The sequence below is a fragment of the Rhipicephalus sanguineus genome, chromosome 7 (assembly GCF_013339695.2).
Source record: "Rhipicephalus sanguineus isolate Rsan-2018 chromosome 7, BIME_Rsan_1.4, whole genome shotgun sequence".
Classification (NCBI taxonomy): Eukaryota; Metazoa; Arthropoda; class Arachnida; order Ixodida; family Ixodidae; genus Rhipicephalus; species Rhipicephalus sanguineus.
The window spans coordinates 167,241,973-167,264,009 of NC_051182.1; the positions used below are offsets into that span (position 1 = coordinate 167,241,973).

A 22,037-nucleotide genomic window follows, 5' to 3' on the forward strand; every position below is an offset into this window, starting at 1 on the left:
CATCACACTTATGTGAAAGCACTTAGCTTTTATTGGCTAGAATTCTGTGGCTGTACGGTATACAATGCAATTAAAATAACCAACACAACATAAATGTCATAACAATGGTTGCACATGCAACCTGCGTACTTAAAACATTTTGTAAACAAAACAGGAACAGAACTGGATACCCATAGCAACAGAAATTGTACGCTCATTGCATGTAGAAAGCACTGTTTGTAACAAAATATAATCTTTCAACACACTAGGCTGTTTATATAAATACAAGGAAAGTTCACAACACACATCATTCTGTGGCCACTCCTTAAGTGTACATTACAGTTTGTTGATGAGTCAACCATGACTTTTTTTTTTTAAACGAAAGCATTTCATCGAGCCTGTGCTTGTTTTGTATAGCATTTTGTAAGCAAAACCTTTACTTTGCTTTACAATGTCATTTGCATCTTTCTGAACTTTGCAAACACATCTAGCAACTCTTGTTGCACTTGTAGATACTCGTCGTTGTGTGCTGCACATGTTATACATTTTATGTACGTACCTGATATGAATAAAGATGTATACACGAACACACGGCATTGGTCGGGGTGTGAATGTGCATACCACGTAATAAACAGATCTGCAAACGAATCACATTTAATACAGGCCACTATGAAACTCGAGATTAGCAAAGTAACATGTTGCTCTAACTAGGCCACAAATATTCCGCAGCTGCGAAGCTTGTGTAGTTAATCGAGCACCGGCAGAGGAGTAGTCAGTGCGGTACATATCACAGTAGAGTTGTGTTTCGCAGCTGATGCTTTCGCCGAACCGGAGTTCCCACACGCTTGTAGTACATGGAATTTTACGTGTTCCCACGAGAGCCCTACCAACTAATATGTTGCGAGTTACCATTGTTACACGAGATTTCGGGACAATACTAATTGCACGATCGAAATGTTCAATCTGCATAGCCACGCGAGCTAAAATAGGCACAACGAAAGCAGCACTACCACAACAAGTGTCAAGCCTCGTAATGTTTATGCAAGAGGCCATTATATTAAATAATGCAAGTCATGGCAACAGTGGACCACGCGTAGCATTTCTCAACGTGTAAAAATTCTTTGCATGCTCCGTTACACATTCGTAACAACCCTGTGGCTCTATCAATCACATCAAAGCAGAAAAGCTTGGGAGCAGAATGCTTAGTATTTCATAATGAGTGGTACTAAAGCTACCAAGGCTTTATTTGGTGCATAAGGGGTCACTTACATTTCAGGCAGATATATTTCTCTGATGGGTATGTGAATTGCCCAGCGTAACACAACAAGACCACGTCAACACGTTTAAAAATTAGTCTCAAGTGCACCGAAGACGCGGAACAATAGAAGTGGATAGGACAGCGATTACGCTCACAACTGATTCTTTATTAGTCAGAAAAAACGTGTATAAAGCAGATACACAAAATACGATTCTAGACGCGTAGTGATTGTGATTACTATTAAATGATATGTAGCATAAAAAATATTGTGGTAATCCTGACACAAATGCTTTATTTGTTGTGCCCTGCTGCTGTTATGCATATATATGGTTTTTTCTGACTAATAAAAATCATTTGTGAGTGTAAGTGCTGTCCTGTCCACTTCCGTTGTCCGCGTCTTCGGTGCGCTTCAAACTAGTTTTTAAACATGAACGTCTACCAGCTAGCCCAAGTCACCATCTTGTTACTTCAGCACACATCCAAGTACAGAGTGTGCTTGAGACCACCTCAGCCTGTCAAATGAAATAGCCATGCATGCTACAAACTTGCCGAAGCTTGGAACTCTGCAAACTTAGCATAGTAGTATCACTTCCTATGTACACCCCTGCCCATACAGAACTGCATACTAGAGTAAGGTCTGAAAAATCTGGTCTCTCGGTAACCCTGCAAATGCAGACCTACAGCAAAATGTATCTGGGAAACGTGTAAGCAGAGGCATGAAAATTGAGTTAAAACTGTACATGTGTTCACTCTAGCATGCTGAACAGCACCATTAAAGCATAAACATCCTTTAAAAGAGTACTAACGCCAAATTCTTGTTTCCTTGCTTCATGAGTAACCGTGGACAGAGTAATCACTTTGCTGCTGTGAAGGCTCACACGCACTTAGTGTTGAACATGATAGTGCACCTAGGCTAATTCAATTTCCAAAATTTTCTTTTTATCTCCTTCATAGCCTTTTTTGACATCAAATGATAGTGCATATGATGCACGATCCACCTAAACCTTGTCATAACAAAGTCCATCTGACACGAAAACAGCTTTGTTGCATTTGAAAATTCGTTGTAGACATATAATCATAACACTGTTCCAATGGCAAGACTATCCCTCATTTACTTTATTATAACCAATAATTTGTTATATTAGTACTTGTTAGTATATGGAGAGAAACCATGTAGTACAAGGATTTAATGCCTGTGTCAGTACTGGAAGCTAGTACCTGTGTGAAATTTGCTGAGTTCAGCTAAACTTGGCCACAATTCCTGCCATGTGGCAGTGCTCTCAAGATGCCTCCAGAAAAAAAGAAATACTACTAATAATAATGGTTTGTCTGGCAGTCAGAGACTGCTCACGTAAAAAACTGCAAGCTTCAGAGAAAGCGGACGGAGCTACCCAAGAAAGACAAACACCTGCTAGGTGTAAATACCAGACAAGCTACTAAGTGAAAATAGTACATACGTCCATAAAAGCATGAAGGCAACTTCTTGCATGAGCGACAGCATTCACAAGAACCATTTGTTGAAAGGTACCATACAGCAATAACTAAGGCAAAGTTTTTCGCAGCAATTCTAGAAAGATGTTTGCTATAGCATGTGCAGTTCGTGCCAAGGCAGCCACACTTGTGCTCTAAATGGCAAGAGTACCACCACCACACATAAAAATTGGACCTACGTCTACAAGTATCTGCGAGGCACGCTACATAAGCTGAGCCATATAAAATGCATAAAATAATGAAAGGCAGTTTTGTACAGCACTTGTGTGTTTCCTAGCAACTGTAAAAATGTCTCAGAAATTTTGTATGTGAGGTTTAATGCAATGGACGAAAGACCATCCAGTGAATTTGCACTTTTTTCTGCCTTGTTCTTGTAATGTGTGGAGTTGGCATACCAAGCCATTTACTGTTGCCAACTTCTTATGCAAATCAGACACCAGGTACTGGGAGTGCTTGGATATTCTGATTGTGGTAATATCTAAGTTGAAATGAAGCAGTCGGCCTTAACTGAATACGGGGGTGCACTTAACAAGAAGCGAGAGTTATAATATTTCATGATTCTAGAGCAAGTGTGTCGCAAGTAATTCACACTTCAATTCTCAGCTCAGTGAACTTTCATGGCTGATTGCATTCAACCTTAGCATTGCTGCAGCATGCGGGAGTTGCCATATCTCATAGGCATGGCAGATGATATTAAAAGACATTACTTCAGTTGAAGCCCATCTATGTAGCAAGAGAAGCTTAAAGGTTATAGTGAACAAACAAGGCTAGTTGGTCATTCGAACATTCATGCATCATGGCAGCGCAGAAGATTAAACAGGCGACACATACAGACATGGTAGGCACTGAAAATTAAACAAGAAACAATACACACAGGACAAGTGCCGATTTCAGTGCTTTTCCAGTCTGCATGTGTCCCTTAACCTTTCAAACTGCCACTATGCATTAAAGCCTTGTGTTATGCTAGTTTGAATGCAAGTCGCATAACACAGCCTTACAACAAGCCAGTACAGAAGTGGGCTGCCACTGATTGAATGTGTGCTTCCTTCTAATTGCCACCGCAAAAACAGTTGCAGACAGCATGTGCTTGGCACAGCAAAGTTTTGCAGATGTGCAAGTCTAGATTTTTGCCCAGAGCTAGCTGTGACACGTTGAAAAGAAGGCATTGTAATAAACAACCTCGCTGAGAAACTTGCCTACGTCACATCTACTTTTATTTTGAAAAAATAAATGCAAATAATTCTTGAGATCTGCTGAGGCACATTCAGACACCATTTCAAGAATCTTCGTACGCAATAAACAGTGAAAGCAAAACTAAACTATGTATCGACTCACAGCGCAAGACTTGCTTAGATGTACAGATTGTACAGTATTGTGGAACTGTAGAGAGTGTATGAACCAGGGACTCGAAGAGCATTTCATAACTAAAAACTCGGAACACTGTTCTGTGGAATTTTACATGCAGTGAGCTAAGAAGCTCGAAATCACACCTAAACGCAGACAAAAGGATAACATGTATGTAAACGCAGGTGCTGTACAAAAAATTACATTACTAGCTATACGCTTATCACATCGCAAAATAGAAATAAATGACGAATTAGTTAATTTCTTCATATAATTACATAACAAACGATAAATTTACGTAATTTGAGACAACAGCCCAAGTGGCACCCTAGCATTGAACTGACTGCTTAGCAGCCAAAACTGGTGATGCCTGGGTCAGAAGGGCCGAAGGCAATTATGCTGCCCTTCTGTTCTTGCACCTGCCGTGCTGTCGTGCAGCTGGCCTTGGCGCCAGAGGCGGTCGCACCGCGGGATGGAACGGGATTTTGAGCGTCCGTTGCTCTTCAACGTTGCTCAGGGCCGAAGAAGTTCGGCGAGCTCATCGAGTTCGGCGCGACGAGCTCGCATGTAGACTAGAGTCTCCCAGAGCACCCGAACAAGCAGCTTGTTGTCGGTCTCGTTGAGGCACACGTCCGCAGATATTGGGGCGTTGAGGCGGAAGTAGGGCACGTTGATCGTGTGGCACCAGGCCTGTGCCCGGTCCACAAGCCGGCCATTGGCTTGCGTGGCCTGTGTGCATAGTTATGCACAATAAGTAGATGATTCATTCACTAATATTAACGCAATAGCACTAGAAAGCTCGTGTCACAGAAAATGCGGCATTGGCAGCGTTGTCTGTGAGTGAAAAATCACGGTGGATGTAAAGAATAGAAATCGGGGTTTGAGCCAGAATCAAACCCAGGCATTTACCAGATGTTTTGTCAACCCATATTTTCTAACGCGACAGCATTAGAGCAAGCAATCTAAGAAAAACCAGTCTGTGCCAAAATTAGGAGGAAATCATCACTTCTTTACTAATGTATTTCAGGTAAAACTTTGAGTATGGTGGCCAAGTTAGTTCGTTAATTTGGTTTAATGACTTGCAGAAGTGTTGAAAGGCGGGCAAGTTGGTATAGGTTCATACTGAAAATTGGCAGCGCAAACAAACGGGACACAGTTTGTTTGCGCTGCCAATTTGGCAAACACAGTGCGCCTGTTTGTGTTCCTCTTCTGTGTCCCGTTTGTTTGCGCTGCCAATTTTCAGTATGGTTTAATGACAACACTGAACCATACAGGCACCTGCCACGCGATGAAAATTTCTTCGTTAGATCGTAAACTTCGTAAAATCGAGCTTCGTCAGATCAAGTTTTAACTGTATTGCAAAGTTACATCATGTAGCACTGCAAAAATATCCTTTGACTATTGTCTTATGCAGTGTACACCCAAAGTATGCTAAGTACCTTGGTCGTACAGTGTAAGTAAACAGAGGCCCGAAACTTCTTAATGTCTCCACTTTATTTCAAGCCCTCATCTTCTTTCGTGTCTTGTGGAAGGAATAAAACTGTGATGATCGAACAACTGGTGCAAAAGATCAATCTCACGAGAACAAAGCCCGTTACCTGGTCAATGATGAGCTGTCCGAGTGCCTTGGCTCCAAAGGCCATCTTGGCAGCTCCAAGGATGCCCGTGCCCATGTGCAGCATGTCAATGACCGTCACTGGCACCACAGGCACCTTGCCGGTGCCTAGGGACACGACAACGCCTAGGGGGCGAACCCTGTCCACCTGGCCCTGATTGGATTTGCAAGCAAAAGACCATTTAAAAAATACAGCCAGTTTCATGCCATGAAAATCGTCAGACAGCAAAGCTGTAAGCGCACGAGTGTACGTGATTGGCTAGTGAGACTATGTGGTACTAAAATGGCACCAAAATTCAAGATGGCAGTAGCAAAGCTTTCCCACCAGAAAAAAAAACTAAGCGCATGTGGACTTCCTCAGAGGTCTTCTCGCATAGTCTGTGGCACGGCGCATAACAAAGATGGATCACAAACACAAGAAACACAAAGGCAATGGTATCAGACCACGGGAAGCATGGCATGGAAGCACCTTCAATGATGAGCCAATGCAAAAGCTCTAAGCAACAAACACAGATACTGAAGGCAATACTTTTGCCGACTACATCGTCATAGGTGCCATCTTGGAATACAGATCTCAAAGGCCATGCATTTGCTCGCGGGACCTTGAAAATCGTCGTCGGCGTCTTGCACTAAGTTTGGGGTGGGATCATTATGTAGGGGAAAAAAGAATCAAATTTTGACAACAAATGTCAGGTGCTTAGAGGCCAGGCTGCTAAGCAGGATTGGATGGGATTTAAGCAGGCCAGTGTTGCATGGATGCGGTGCATGATCGGGGTGCGGAACGAGAGGCTGGGGCATTTCCGGAACGGCGCGGAAAATTGAAATTCGCTGTGAAATTGGAGAGGGTGCTTGCTCGGGAGGGGGCCCTTTCTCGGAATTTCATGGTAGTGGTTATGAAATCCATGCACATGGCTCGAACAGGGAAAATAGAATCCCAAGTAGCACTATTGACCCACCGTTGCCTTGAGGGCCTCGTTGTACTCGCAGATTTCCGTCATGGCGTCCAAGGTTGGGTTGTTGGAGATGAGCCCACCGTCGAGAAAGCGGCCAAACGGCCGGAAGTAGGTGGGCGCCGCTCCCGACGCTCGTGCCGCTCGCCATACCAGCTGTTCTGTTGGGGGCACGCATCCCGTTTCAGTGAATAACACTATGTTTAAGTTTGTTTGTTTGTTTCTAGTGGCGGTAATAATAAGGGTTATAACAGGAAGACAAAAAAATTAAGTTGAATAATGTTTACAAGGAAATTGATGACATGAAATAGAAGAGATGCAGCGAACAGTACATCATTTACAACCTATAGAAAAATGTAAGCTCCACCTACAGAACCGCAATGCGCCTCCCTTTCACCTGTGAAAGACAGTCGTGCTAGCTGGTTTCAGCTCGTACTGTAAGTACTTTTTCTCGGCTAATGCGAATACCAACGTTACTAGAACAAACTCAGTTTAAAAGCTCCGCCGGAGAGGCGGTCCGCGTGGCGGTCGCGAGAACTAGTGGCGCTGCAGTCACGTCTAGCTCCCGCGGCTGGCGCTTGTTGTGATCGGCGCCGCCGATGTACGAGCGCACGTGGGTTACAGCGTCGTCTGCGCTTCGTTAGCTCGTCATTTTAACACGAAAGTGTTTTATGCCGGGGTCCACCAAGTACTTCCGTCACGGTTATGACGTTGATAAAATGGACGCCAACGGGTGAGAATGAAAAAAACCGAGAAAAATTTCCGCCCCTGGGAATCGAACCCACGACGTTGCGGCCGCGACGGTAAGCGCCCGACGCTCGACCGACTAAGCCAACTCGCCAGATAACGGACACTCCACGAACGCGCCTTATATCTTTCACACATCCTCTTTCGCACGGTGCTCTCTGTTGGCGGCGTAGGTAGGCGGGGCAGAGCGAGGCGGTGCCGCCGTCTGTGAGACGTGAAAAGAAGTAATGCGTCACGATCGACATTTACTAGCGCTTACTCCGAGATTCCGTGCGATATCAGAGGTCATGGTTAAAGCGTCTCGTAACCAGCGAGTGACACTGGCCGCGCTGGCGTCGCCGATGAAACCTAGACGCAATTACGTTCTTTGCCTCCCGCTTCGTGTTAGCGTGCGCCGGCGAGAGCACCGACTAACAAAACTGCTGCAATACGCCTTGCAAAAAGGACACGATTTCGACGGGAGAATGTCGTGCCTTGGTGGAGCGAGACAGAGGCCAGCGGGACGCACGCGTTTGCGGCTCAAGCGACGAACCTCTGCCTCCTGTGTTGCTGAAGCGCAGTGTGGTAGTGTATGCATGAACACAGGCGTCGGTAACACATTACTAGTAAGCACACACTGCCGCTTCTCCCCTTAATTGACGACGTTTTGAAGAAGTGCATATCGGGTACCAGCGTTGATTATGAGCTTGTTGATGTCATCTTTACGCGAGATTCACGATTCGCTGATTCGAAGTATATGTTCACAACTTCAGCTACCACAACGGTTTAATCATGATCTTGGGCGTTAGTCGTCGCGATGGAGACATGCCAGTAGGCGTCAACATGGGGGCATCGACGTCAAACGGTGCTATAGCTGCAAAACACCAATATACATTGTAGAAGCTCTCATATATCACTACACGATAAGCACAACTTCTGTGAAGACACGTACACTTTCGTGTTATACCGATTCCTATGACGGAGGGATCAGCCATATCTTTTTGCGACTGTTCTTGACCAGGCTTAGCGTCTTGTACGAAGATACGTGCATGATGTACGGAGCGTAACGAGGACGAAGAGATTCACGGTGCGGTATGCAGACTTGTTTTGCGCCGGGCTGCAAGAACGGCTACCGCAACGACGACTCCGCTTCACGACACTTCTTCGGACCTCCAAAAAACCCCACGCCATTCAAGCTTTGCATGGCAAAGATAGAAAGCTTACTGCGAAAGGCAAGGTCTGTGACGTTCATTTTGAGAGTGACGACATTGTAAAGCGCTATCATCGTGTCGTTGCGGGACAAGAAGTTTTGATCCCACGTGGAAAGTGGGAACTCGCGTCCGGTGCCGTGCTGCGCTTGTTCCCAGCACTTCCACCCCACATTTCAAAGCCAAAATGTTCGGGGTTTAGGCGCAAATCCCCCCCAAAACACACGGCGTCCCGCGAAAGCCCGGTGCCCAGTTTGGAGGAGCCGCCAGAAATATAATAGCAAAACGACAGGCAGGCGATTACCTACGCTACCGAGACTGAGAGTTGCATCACACTGACATTCGATCAGTTGTCAGCTGTCGCTATGCGTTCAAAGCAGTGGATTTTCGAGAGATTTTACGACGAGCTATCGAACAAGATGTGCGGAATATTTTACACTCGCCGGCTCGGGAACGGGCTGCGCAGCGCAATAATTTGACACGGTACACATAGAAAAGACGAGGAGCAGCGCTGGTCCTCGTCTTTCCTATGTGTACCGTGTCAATTTTTTTGCGCTGAGCAGTTTAATAATGGAATACCAACTAGCCCAATCCCACAGTTTGCTTCGGAACGGAGACTTACTTGTGCAAAAGATAATTGTAGTTGACGAGCAGTTTAACTGCTTTGTGAACGGCTACAGCACGAAACGCAAACGGCTGTCGTACAGTATAAGAAGTGCTGCGGGCATGAAACATCTGCTCGGTGAAGTTGAAAAACTGAAGTTGAATACTGACGACTCTTCTAGCGACAGAGTACGCGCGAATAACTGCTCGGTGCTCACATCACGGCCGATCTGTTCGATTTGTTTAAGGCACCGTAGAAGGATGCGACGTATAAAGATGAGACACCGAAAATACAACTATCCGCCGAAAAAATTGCTCAGAGTCAGAGACGACATCTATTCGATATAATCGCACACTGAGATTTCATTTACCGAGTTCTCGTAAAATTTTCCGATTTTGGGTCAGTATCCCTTTAACCGTCACGAAAGCGTGTCTTGTAAACATTACAAAGCATTGGTGATGTTTTTCGAGAAAGTTTTCTTCAATAAATTGTAGACAACACGAGTACTGTTTTTCTAGAACGTTTTTGTATCTCGAGTAAGTACACTTCTTTGTATACTATAAAGGCTTTTACAAACGTGTTTGGTTGTTCTTGGTCTAAATAAGACGGCAGCGGCTAAAATTGTGGTGGTAGTTATAAAAATTACGCTGAAAACCCTCATTCGCTTAAAAACTCCTATGCTTGGAAGTTAAGCGCAACGTAGACAGCTCAAATATTGTCACAGGGTCGTGACGTTGACGAAGGCAGCAGTCAGCAGGTCCGAGATAAAACTCTTTACTTGGCCGAACTTGTGGCCGGGAAACAAAGTCAAACTACAGCAATAGACTGATAGCGGCGAACAGAGCGTCGATCAACTGACAAGCAGTCAAGGGCGTCGGCTTTTATACAGGCGCTATCGAACTTTCCAGCGATATCGCTGGTGGCGGCGTTATCTCTCGACAAAGCTGGAACATTCGCGTGCGGCGCGCAATCTTACCAAAACGATCTACTACAATCGCGAAGCTTCTGGAACACTGCTTCGCGGACAGCGTTGATAACCGTCCTTGCTGGTCAAACCCGAATACATGAAAATAAAACAAGTGAGCGTGGCAATATAGACCGAGCATCGAGTCTTAGCCAATCAATGAACAACGCACGCGGGCCAATGCATACAGACGACCTTATGCATATCCACCTAAGTATCCACCTAACTAGTACAATAAGAAAGTTGCCGCGCAGTTGCCGCGAGCAACTGCGCGGCGGACCGCAGCATTATGCCGTGGCAGCAGACGACGCGCCGATAGTGGCGCAAGACGGAACTGCAGCGCCGCTAGTTCTCGCGACCGCCGTTCGGACCACCCTCCTCCGCTGGCGGAGATACGGAGCTTTGAAACTGAGTTTGTTCTAGTAACGTTGGCGAATACTGCACATATTAAGAGTTCAAAGTTCATCACTACTACCTAAAACATTACGTTTGGCTTATAGCAGCAATGTCACAATCCCTGGCGAAATTTACCAGGACGTTCAAAGTTTCCGACCTAAAACCAGGGACACAAACTTATGTCTGTATGGGAAAGTCAACTCTCTGAAACACTCGAGAAGCGCCTGACGTCACGAAAATGAGTAAGTGCAATTGGATGGAGCATTTATGCAAATTATCTGTGGCAGGAACAGTGATGGCTTTGGGTGGAGCCGACATTTTATATCATGTGATAACCGACTATAGCAGCGGTGTCAAACACGCAGCCCATGCAACCTTCGCTAGCGGCTCTGCACATTATTTTATTCCTTGATCCCATATTTTTCGTGAGGTACCTCATGCAGTGACCATGTGATGAACTATAACTGTGCAACAAAAACTCTACAAATCGACGTCCAGATTTCAGTCATTCTGGAGAATCGGTATCGATGTTTCTCGAGTCCTGAGAACCAATCTTTTTCAGAATGACCTATATACGAGACCGGGAAGGGACATCATCTTTCAGATGGGACCATTAGCTGACGTTTCTTTCATATCCACCCTCTCCCCCTCTCCCCTCCAGCTTTCTTTACTGTCCCAGCCCTAGCACGACTAAATTTCGTGACTGCAGCCTGCCAGCTGAGGTGAGTTTGAGACCCCTAGACTATAAACTTAAGGAACAAATAACTTAAAGTAACTTGGTGACAAACACACACATGAGGCATAAAATAAAATAAAGTTGTAGAAGGCACAGGCAATCCTATTTGTTGTTGCAAGGCATAAAAAAAAAACACATTTAGAACCACGAGGAGGAAACTGTTTAAAGGAGAACAAAAGATTTCAATGACAACAAAAGCAAAAGGCCTGACACATGAAATTGAGGAAACTGCTTGTTACAGTGCCATGCTGAGTTGAGCAGTGTTGTTTGAATGAGATCTGTGCGTTTCGAACTCAAAAGCAACTACAAAGGCATGAATACATATCAAACTCATTTCAGAAGTAAAAGATACAAATAAACTCACACTCACCAAAGTGCAACAGAAAATCAGATCTACAGTTAACCTACTAGAAGCTACAAGCCATAATTCATTTGTAACACACCATGCTAGCTATCCTAATTTCATGATTTCTTTACGAGAGTAAGTATTCTGCAGCGTAACAAAAAATGTTAAATACAGCCCAGAAAAAGGGAAAATAGACAAAAAGAAAGCTAACATAGTAAAACCTGGATAATTGGGCTCGAGTATCTGTTTTAACATACCCTTGAAAATACCATGCAAAAATAGCATTGCGCCACAAATATATAAAAAAATGTTTACAACTGCTTTCAATGTGTCAAACTGCACTGCATTGCACTCCTCCTGGTGAAATGCTTCTCACTAGTACCGCAATCACATCTCGTATCGTTGGAAATATTTACGATGACACAATGACTCTCTTTTGGCGCATGCTTTCAAAAATGTCAAAGAATGTGAAGGGAATCAAATGCCACTAGAAGATTTTGCAAGATGTGTATCTAAAAATGCAGACGAATGGCTTATGCAGCAAAGGCCTTATTTGCGTCTCAAAATAATGGATTTCCTTTAGTAAGCTTCACTGCAACACAGCTTCACAATGTGGCAAAGCATACTAATAGCGGGAAGAATTATTCGTTGTGCAGAGAAGCATACTGTATCTCTAGCATTGAATTAATGATATACCAAACCATCAGCTATTCTCTGCCTTTAGCTAACGCACAAGCTCAGCACAGCACGGGACGAACCATGTGGTGGCGTGCACGATGGAAACTCGGACTCGTCCTCCGCGACTCCGAGGATCTTTTTCGGTGAGTCGTAGTTGCGGAAGAGGTGCAGTGCTGCTGGATGTCGGTCTGCAAGCACGCCCGTGATCATCAACCTGTTGGCATCCATCCACACAGACAACCTCTGTCAGCTTGGACAATTTTGATACACTGCCTCACTCACTTCATCGAGTGACGTTAAAGGTGGTACACTCACTTGGGGTGCTTGATGTCCGTCATCACAGTGTCCTCGCCCAATTCGCGCTGGAGGAATTTTTCTAAAGAGTCGGCATCGTGTGGTCGTGTACCCGTGAACACCTTGTCTTTAAGGCTGAAGTAGAGCTGAAGGCACTGCCGCGGCGTTTTTCCTGCAAAAAGACACACAATTAGTTTAGAAGAAGTGAGCGTTGGCCGAGTTGGTATTGCATTTCAGATTGCATTTTGCACGAAGAACACGAAGGGAAGGACTGCGAGACGAGCGCAGGTCTCATCTCGTAGTCCTTCCCTTCGTGTTTTTCGTGCAAAATGCAATCTGGAACAGAATTAGTGTTGGCAAAGTACTACAGAAGAACGGTCGTTGATTTTCTCAGCCAGTCGTATGTTGAAAATAGGCTGGCCCACGGTTGGTTGCCAAGGTTGGTGTACTTGTTAGCTTCCAAATATGTAGAAATGATGACAAAGATGATGACAAAGCATCTTGTGTTATCTTTGTATTTAGTATATTGCACTGAATTCAACTCATGCGAGCAGGCCCAACAACAGAAGTGATAAAAAAAACTTGTCAGTTCCACGCAGTGAAAACCATCGGACAGTGAAGCTGTCACCCCTTTCATGAGGCATTACATTTTGCTTGTAAGTTTTGGCAACGTTTTTCACCAAGGATTTCTTTATTGTTTCTTTGTTCTTCAGGTTTAGCCATGCGGATCCCATGTGACGATATGCTCATTCACGGCCGCACTGGAACACTACGATAGTGTTCCGGTGCAGCCATGGCCCATTCCACCCAGCCCACAATGCATATTATACTATCATGGCTGCACAGAAACACAAACAGCATCATCATCATCATCATTATTTTTTTATTCCCCCTATGATCATGTGACCTACGTGGCGCTTACAAATACTACTACGATGACGACGATGGCACAGTGTCGCTAAGACAGCTTTGCTGTAAAGCCAGAATCCAATAGTGCATCAAGACCATTTCGATGACAAACAAGTGCACTAGGCAACTACAGCTGACACAACAAAATGCCAGTCTGATTTACCTCGTGCCAGCAGAAGTGCCAGGACTCCGCCAGTGCTGGTGCCGGCCGCCCAGTCAAAGCAGTCCAGGATAGGCTGACCAACGATGGTCTCCAGGGCAACCAGCATCTGGATGATGATGAGCCCACGGATGCCGCCCCCGTCTAGGCACAACACGCGACTGCGCGACTGTGGTCGCCCCTCACGCCGCTCCTGCAGCCGTCGCTGCACCGCCTCCCGCACTATGGACGCCCCCATCAACTCGTCGTACACTGCAGCACCAAACCAGGCACAAGATAAGCAATGATTTCACTAGCTCCCTCTGGTGGCCTTCAAATGCTATGTGCAGTGCGAGGCACAATACAGATGCACAGTCTGTGCTATTACAACATCTTAAAGAAATGGGAAGCTGTACTAACAAAAAATAATAATGATAATACGAGAGCTAAGAAATTTGAAGTTCATTACGGCAGAACAGTGCAAAAAACGAGACAGTGAACACACCGGACTCCATGCTGTGTCCCGTGTGTTCACTGTGTCCTGTTTCTTGTGCTGTTCTGCCATAATATTCACTAACCAGCTAGCCCACCTAAGAACCCTTGTGAAGTTCATATTCCATCAGACACTTTGCCTACACACTGCTGTTGAACCTCATTATGTGAAGCCACTCCTGACACAAAAATACCTTTGGTGATATCAGATAGTCACTATAAGCATACACATTGATATTGGCAAAAAAGTGACAAATGATACATTTTGTTATTTTCATGCTTGCATATCAAAATGTTATATAGAGCAACCTTTAAATGTATGCACTTGTTATAGAAGCAACATGAACAAGTTATCTTCCTTATATTTAAGCAAATTTTATAAGAAGGTACTGGTGGACTAGTTGGTTGCACAAGATCCATAAAACAGCAGAGCATATTTAAGAGACATTCATTGGCTCTTATGGGCAAAGAGTTGCTTTTTATGCACTTGTTGGCCCAAAGGCCGAAGGCCTTTAAACTGTCATCTGTGAAACTGATTTTTTTTGTTGTTGTTGTGTATGTGTTCTTTTTAAGTTTTTTTTTAAAATGGATTTTAAGGCTTAGCCAAGTAAGGCTGTCATTTCCTGGCCTTTCCATATTATACAACTTTTCACATGATGTCCCTAATCTTCTTTATCTATCCCTCTTTTCTGCACATACATGGCATATAACAAGCAGCGCTTATAAATATGCCTTGCACAGCAATAAAAACTTATTTGCAGTCAAAATACAAGAAAAAAAATGCCTGCCCTCAACTCGATTTTCGCGGGGTCACGTGACCACATTTCACTCTCTGCTGTGACGTCGGATGGCGCTCCAATGAAATGGGCTGAAAGCTCTTACGTAGGGGAAGCTCGCACACCATTGTTGCTTCTCCTTTGCAACGTATCGTTGACGTCGTTGCCATAGTAACAAACGTGGTTCCTCCTGACTTGTCAGAACTTGAGCGGGCGCTACCGCTTCGTAGCGAGGCTGGGGAGGCTTTGTCTGCTGTTCCTTACAACGACATTCCATGTCATTCCCTCTTCTCATTCTGAGAAGGGAACAACTCCCTACGCGGGTTGTTCGGTGAGCAGCCCGACGATGCACCGTTTCAACATAAATCATGAGCCTACCGCACATGCGGAAAGAGGCAGCTCGCAAACGTACAGACGCAAAAAGAAGGAAGAGGGGCAAGCGTTTCATATGGACATCCGACCGGCAAAGGCAAAAAAAAAAAAAGAAAGAAAGCCAGAGCCACCAGAGGCGAAATGGCAACCGGCGCCTCTGTCGTACTTTGTGGTTGTAGTGATATTTTTTGTTGCGACGGCGGCTATTTGGAGTTCATTGAAAAACCGCACAGAAAAGAAAAACGAAACACAATAGTAATCTCAACTTTGATGCAACGCCGTTATTACTTCTAACGTTACATTTATCCATCATAGGCCAGCGCCCATCTTCGTCATTTCCGCCCGCAATAGTCTGGCAAGCGCCACTACGCGCTGATGCGGTCAGCAGCGATGTAGCGACTTCAATCCGTTGCCGCGTGATTAAAATACTAAATAATTTGATATCGGTGCTTAAACTTTGCTGCTGCTAAAATTATCCCCAGCCATCAGTCTACGCAACCCGCAAGTAAAAAATGGGGGGTTGAATAGTGTTGGAGGGCCCCTTTAAGGCTTAGCCAAGTAAGGCTGTCATTTCCTGGCCTTTCCATATTATACAACTTTTCACATGATGTCCCTAATCTTCTTTATCTATCCCTCTTTTCTGCACATACATGGCATATAACAAGCAGCGCTTATAAATATGCCTTGCACAGCAATAAAAACTTATTTGCAGTTCAGTGCCTGTGTTGTGCATACCTACCAAGTCTCCCAATTTGCCCAGGAGACTCCTGAATTTTGAGCAATCCTCCAGATTATATGGGCACGGCCATAAATCTCAGAAAAAAAACTTGGAGGACACTTGAGCTTTGCCTTCAAGAGTAGAACACGATAGCGTAACCAGGACCCGTGCGCATCGCCTTCTCAATTGCTAGCCTGGCTTCGGTTCTCAGTGAATTCCTCAACCGCGCCGTAAGGAAACGAACTGTGTGCTTATCATTGTTTTCCCGGACTGCCCGATTTTCCGGACGTTTTCGTGGTCCCTTGAGGGTCCGGGAAATCGGACGTCGACTGTATTTCTTCCTTTTGTGAATCAGCGAAGGGCCCACCACGCATCCGTAAAGCAACACGAACCTACGGAGCTGCTCACTTTGTTGGTGCTTTTGCTGCTGATGATGATTAAATATGTCTGAGCGATTTGTCATGGGTGGGCCTTTAAAACACTCATTCGTTGCAGAATTCACATGTTTTGACGCCTGGCGCATTCTACGCTTCTGCCATGCAATATTACATGCGTTAAAGAGACTCCTTCCACTACATGACATTCATATAGTGTTTTTTTCCAAAGCAGTCTCAAGCAATAGCGTGGCTCTGTGGCAGAACACCTGCTTCCCATGCAGACGGCCTGTGTTCGATTCCCACTTGAATAGAAGACTTTTATTACTTATTTTATTTTATTTGCATCTCTCTCAATTTTTCGGTCATGGACAAGATGATGATTGTTCGCTCACAACCAATGAGGCCGACACCGGAATTTCTGCGAAACGAGCTCTTTAATGCTATTGCATTAAAGCAGTGCTAGCGCCACCGTGAAAAGAAAATTACTATAACTAAGGACATCGGCCCCAAAATTTTCTGATCGTGTGCGGAATGCTTAAGTCACTTTCGCCGCAGAAAAAGCACATTAAAATTGGCAAGGGGCTGCTAGTTATCATGGGACACAACAGACTTTGTCCCTTAATTAAGCACGCGTGCATGCACCGTATAATTACGAGTACCAGTATTATCGCCGAAATCTACAAACTTTACTGGCAATCATTCGTTTATGACGTTACTGTGGCCTTGAGAAACATTGAATTGATATGCACGCGCACCTGTTCTCTTCTGTCACGTCACCCCGCTACTCCCTCCCACTTTGTGAATCCCCCTAGTTCAGAGTCACCAGGCTGGCAGGTATGGCTGTGTGAACTCATATGTCCTTGTCTTTTAATTTCCCGCTGCTGTTTTTAGATCACAAGCAAGTTTGAATACATTTTTCGAAATAACATTACCAACAAAAGTGCCACTCACAGCGAGGTGGCCGTATGAAGTCCGGTTTGTCAGGCGGGACACCATCGAAGGTACCAGTAGGACTGCAGCCATCGCTGCAGCCACGTTCCTGCTCACAGCGGTGCGCCCCGACTGCGTGCAGAGTGTACAGCACAACGTCCTTCTTGTTCAGCTTGGACGTAGCGGCTAGGTGGCGTGCCGTCTCGCCCTTCTGATTCCGCTGGTTCACGTCCGCCCCGAACACAATCAGCGCGTGAATCAGCGACACGTCACTCTGCATGCACAGACGGAGAGCGGCTGTCAGGTCAACGCCCTCCCTTAAGATAAACGCCTTAGATGCCTCATCAAACACAAAAAGTGACCATTGGCGTCAACACGAGTGATGCAAAAGATCATCATGCAATGATGTCACCTTATGATGTCATCATGACGTCAGAGATCACCAAAATTTGTGATATCAAGATGTCGTAGTGACATCACTACGATGTCACATTGTGTGACATCATATGATGGCATCATCACATGACACCATCAATTGGTCATAGTTGGGCCGATCTCGGAGGCACGTGAAGTGCAGAAAGCTCGCAATGCATCTGATCTTGGAGGCAGTGCAAAACCGCAATAGGTTTCGAAAGCCTTGAGGGGTGGGGTGATTGATACAATTTACTGAGAAGAAAAAGAAAATGATGGCTCTCGCCTCTGAGTCATATTAGGCGAATGCATAAGGGACCCTGTAGGGTTTTCTAGAACAGCTTGTTTCTTTGTCTGCACCATGACTGCCAAATTTAGGCAAGCGTCAACATTCCTTCATGAGGGACACTGCACAAAAACATTTTTTTAATATTCTCGATCAATTTTTAGGAAACTTGCCGAGGTCATCGATATTTATGTGCTCATTTCAAATTGCAATTGCTTTTCTAGTACAATATGTAGTGTTTAGAATATCATACATTCCATGTGCCATTTTGGGAGTGAGACTTTGCTTAAACTGAGACAGTTACAAGGCAAATCAGCATATCAAAACAATCTGGAATCAGAACTGAATGCAAGAAAACAAGGATGGATGTTCCAAACCCATTTGAACAGAAGTTATAGTATGGTGAAAAGCTGTGACCAAAATCCCAGCTTGACATCGACTCACTCGTGAATGTTCAACATATCATAACTTTTGTTAAAATGGCTTCAGGACATCCATTCTTGTTTTAGCGCATACAGTTCTCATTCCAGATTACTGTGACATGGTGATTTACTCTGTAACTCTCTTAGTTCAGGAAAACTCTAGCTTCCAAAAAACACAATGTTTCACAGTTTAAAAACTACATAAGAATTTAAATCAAGAATTTAAAGAAGATTTATTAAAGATCCGTGTCCCCAATTCAGTGCCTTTAGGAGAGTGCAAGCCTTGTGGGCTCCCATTCACAATACGAGGCTCCTAGTTGAAAGTACTCCATGTCCGTCCTGGCACATAGCATGATAAACAGCATTGCAAGCTTTCTCATGATAGCTAATTGTCATTTTGACTATTCGAAGTATAAACAGTTTTGTTCAGCCCACCTTTTTTTTTCACAAACAAAATGGCCATAACTATTTAGGTTATTGCCATTTTGTTTCAATAGCATGAACTCAATTAAACTTGTCCGGCCCTGGATTAAGATTTTTGAAAGTAAGCAAAAAGTTTTGAAAGTAAACAAAAAATTGTTTTAACGACTCTAACTATTGGGTAGCAGATTGTTTTGAAATAAAGGTTTCTGTGCCGTTAAAGGGGAACCAGAAAAATCTGGCACTTTGGTTTGAGCAGAGGTGGAACTGTGCTCTTTTTGGAGTAGTATCTGTCAAAGAAGATACTATCTGTACCCACTGCTTACAGCTCTGTAGGAAATTCTCACTGCTACACAAGACAGCAAAGATACAAACTTAACATACACGCCCACAACTAAAACTCTTGGATATGTAGTAGCTATCCAAACTATCCTCCCATTATAGCTTACTGTCAGCAGTGCTGAGCACATTGCTATGACTTTTCTGACAATGCAGATCATGTACCCAACAGACAGTTGCGCACAGCACTGATGACAATTGTGCAAATCAAATGCTTTTTCAAGAAATATCTGCACTACATTAGGACAAAAAAGGGGGAAGCCTATTTTTTTAGCACAAACACGGTGTTTTCAATACTTACTAGATATTTATGGCTTACATTCTTCTTTGTGTTTCTTATAATCTGTATCAACTAGTGCTTAACTATCCCTGTATTATTCATAGAACCTTATACTACACATGCATCATAACGCATTCTTTCACTTGGATATTGCTTTGTTCTTGTAATATGCCTTTTTTGATTTCTGATACCAATTACCAGATTGCTTTGTTTACCATTTAATGTTTACCATTTAATGTACTTATGACATAACATGTTTGTACTGAACGTTCCCCTATGTAATGTCCTCTATGAGGCACTTCAGAGGCATTAAAATAAAATAGAAAAAAAAAACCGTAATATCTCTATATTAGCCACTTTCACCAGCAACATTTACAATAAGGTCATTTTTAAAGGTAGAGCGAACCCTCAACCGAAGCATACAGTGGCCACCATTGCAAACCACCTTACTACAACAGCAAACAAGACAAAAACAAAAACTCTCAGCAGTGCATGACAAACTGTTATTGCAATTTTATTGGGAAATTAATGATGGCAAATAACTAGGATGCATTACAAATAAAAACTATCACTGTATCAAGTGGAATAAGTGAAAACAGCAACGTTCAATAAATAGCCTTAACGTTCGGGGCTATACCAATCTGATATTTTTTTTTTATTCTCTAGTTTCAGTCGCTGTATTCTCCACAAAATGCAGAAGGGGTTCTCTGAAAAATGCTCATGCAAATAAAAACAATTTGCTGTTATCATAATATTGGTAGTCAATAGTAAAAGTCAGAAAACTTGGAAGTTCCTCAACTTTTTTCTGCAGGATCATAACCAACACTTTCCTGCTGTGCACAAGTTCTTTTACGTACAGCTTCCACAAGGCCAAGTATTGGCGGTGAGTACTTACATCGAGGCTTTCGTTTTCTCACCTTGGGAGGCTCAGCCTTTTGCCGAGCCTTCTTGTTGCCCTTAACAACCTGACCAACATCGCATGAAGACGAAAGTTGCGAGTTAAAAAAACTGATCTTAGAAGGGAGCAGTGCCCAACAACGGCCGTCGTTATAACAGTCAAACCCGGATATATTAAATTTGAAAGGAATAGCGAAACAGTTACATATATCGATAGCTATAAATACAAAATATGCCAAGCTGACACTCATCTGAAAATTCTGCACGTCCAAAACAGTGTCTTTATTGTGAAAAGCGGAAGTTTGCCGATTTGTGCCTTCAAGGCCGTGTTGAAGGCATAAAGGTTTCCTTATTTATTATTCATCAATGCCACCTTGTGGAATGCGAGTATCGGTGCGGGAGGCCTTGAGCATTCTTCAAGTAGCATGGCGGTCCAACCGCCGCTGGTGGCATGCTTCACTGCAAGCCGTTAAGTTCTCTCCATTAGCATGCTTCGTTGCCTTACATAGTTGTGTTGCAGTGAAGCATATCAATTTCAATCCATTATTATGGAGTGCAAATAGATAAAATTCTTGCAGTGTGGGGCATCCATATTTTGAGACACAGATTAAATTCGTTACCCTTCACGGTTCACACTTCCCTTCCGATTCATTGCCCTGTCTGACAGCACCGATTCATCAGCAAGAATATTTCCAATGACGCATGATGGAACTCTGTACCAGTTAGAAGAAGCTCAGCTACATAACCTATCCTAACCTAACCTAAACCAAGCCATTCTAACTCAACCCGACTTCTTGCAGAAGCGCAATGTGGCTTTCAATATATTGTATGCGGAGGTGACTGGGAGTGTGATGTAGGCCTAGTACAATGCTATACTTTTGCATGGTATTTTCAAGGGGATTACCACAAATGTTTCATATAGTGAAAAGCTTGATATATCAAAGTTCAACAGTAAGCAAAAGACTTTATAGGTGAACAGACATCAGTATTTGTTTAACGCATATGTATATCACACCCCCTTCTGTGCTTTTGCAATAACCAATTTCTTGCGACTTTGGTTGTTTCTTTTCTCGCAGACTGTAGTTCACTAGTTCAGGCCCAATTCTTGTTTATAGTCAAATGCAATCATATCCACAGTCTCACATTTTTGTCAAGCACTATTCAATTTGAAGACTGAATTAACTCAGAATATTTGCACACACCTACATGCCTTGCTTGGTGGTTTCATCTCTATGTTCCCGTATAAATCACTGCAGTTATTTTAATTATCCAGGACAAGCTCAGTGAAAGATTACTTCATGCAGAGCAAAGGCAAACATTTTTCTCAAACAGTTTTCAAATTTAAAAACTACAAAAAAGCTATAGTGCATGCTATACTGTTATAATGCATAATAAGATGTTTTTAATTGTAGTGCACAGCCACTGGATGCCAGTAATGAGGTGTGCTTAATTACAACACAAACACATGCACCTAACTCACCTGCTCGAGAAATATAGACCAGTTTTCATGGTTGGGGACCGCCACCTAAGTCCGAAGAGACGAAAACAGATGTTGCGTCGCGCCTGTTCACTCTCCCAAAGCACTGCCTTCCTAAAGCGTCACTGGCCACGAAAGTATTGCCTTCGTTACATTAAACATTTCATACTACACGACACATCAGCTGTAACGTCAGAATTACC

At 43.8% G+C, this 22,037-nt stretch overlaps 1 protein-coding gene across 3 annotated transcripts in view; it reads right to left on the reverse strand.

Annotated features, from left to right (window-relative positions):
- Positions 1 to 359: 359 nt before the first annotated feature.
- LOC119400521 (85/88 kDa calcium-independent phospholipase A2) overlaps positions 360 to 22,037 on the reverse strand; it is a 38,947-nt gene continuing 17,269 nt past the window's right edge. The window contains exons 9-17 of one of the 3 annotated variants that reach the window (XM_049418109.1): positions 21,838 to 21,882; positions 20,378 to 20,425; positions 17,324 to 17,576; positions 13,662 to 13,910; positions 12,611 to 12,761; positions 12,376 to 12,509; positions 6,644 to 6,798; positions 5,671 to 5,841; positions 360 to 4,801 (exon numbers count right to left, since the gene is read on the reverse strand). In XM_049418109.1, coding sequence (XP_049274066.1) covers positions 4,586 to 4,801; positions 5,671 to 5,841; positions 6,644 to 6,798; positions 12,376 to 12,509; positions 12,611 to 12,761; positions 13,662 to 13,910; positions 17,324 to 17,576; positions 20,378 to 20,425; positions 21,838 to 21,882 — 1,422 coding nt within the window. In that variant the 3' untranslated portion in view covers positions 360 to 4,585. The remainder of the gene's footprint in view (positions 4,802 to 5,670; positions 5,842 to 6,643; positions 6,799 to 12,375; positions 12,510 to 12,610; positions 12,762 to 13,661; positions 13,911 to 17,323; positions 17,577 to 20,377; positions 20,426 to 21,837; positions 21,883 to 22,037) is intronic. The other 2 variants (XM_037667579.2, XM_037667582.2) reach the window with 2 other exon arrangements.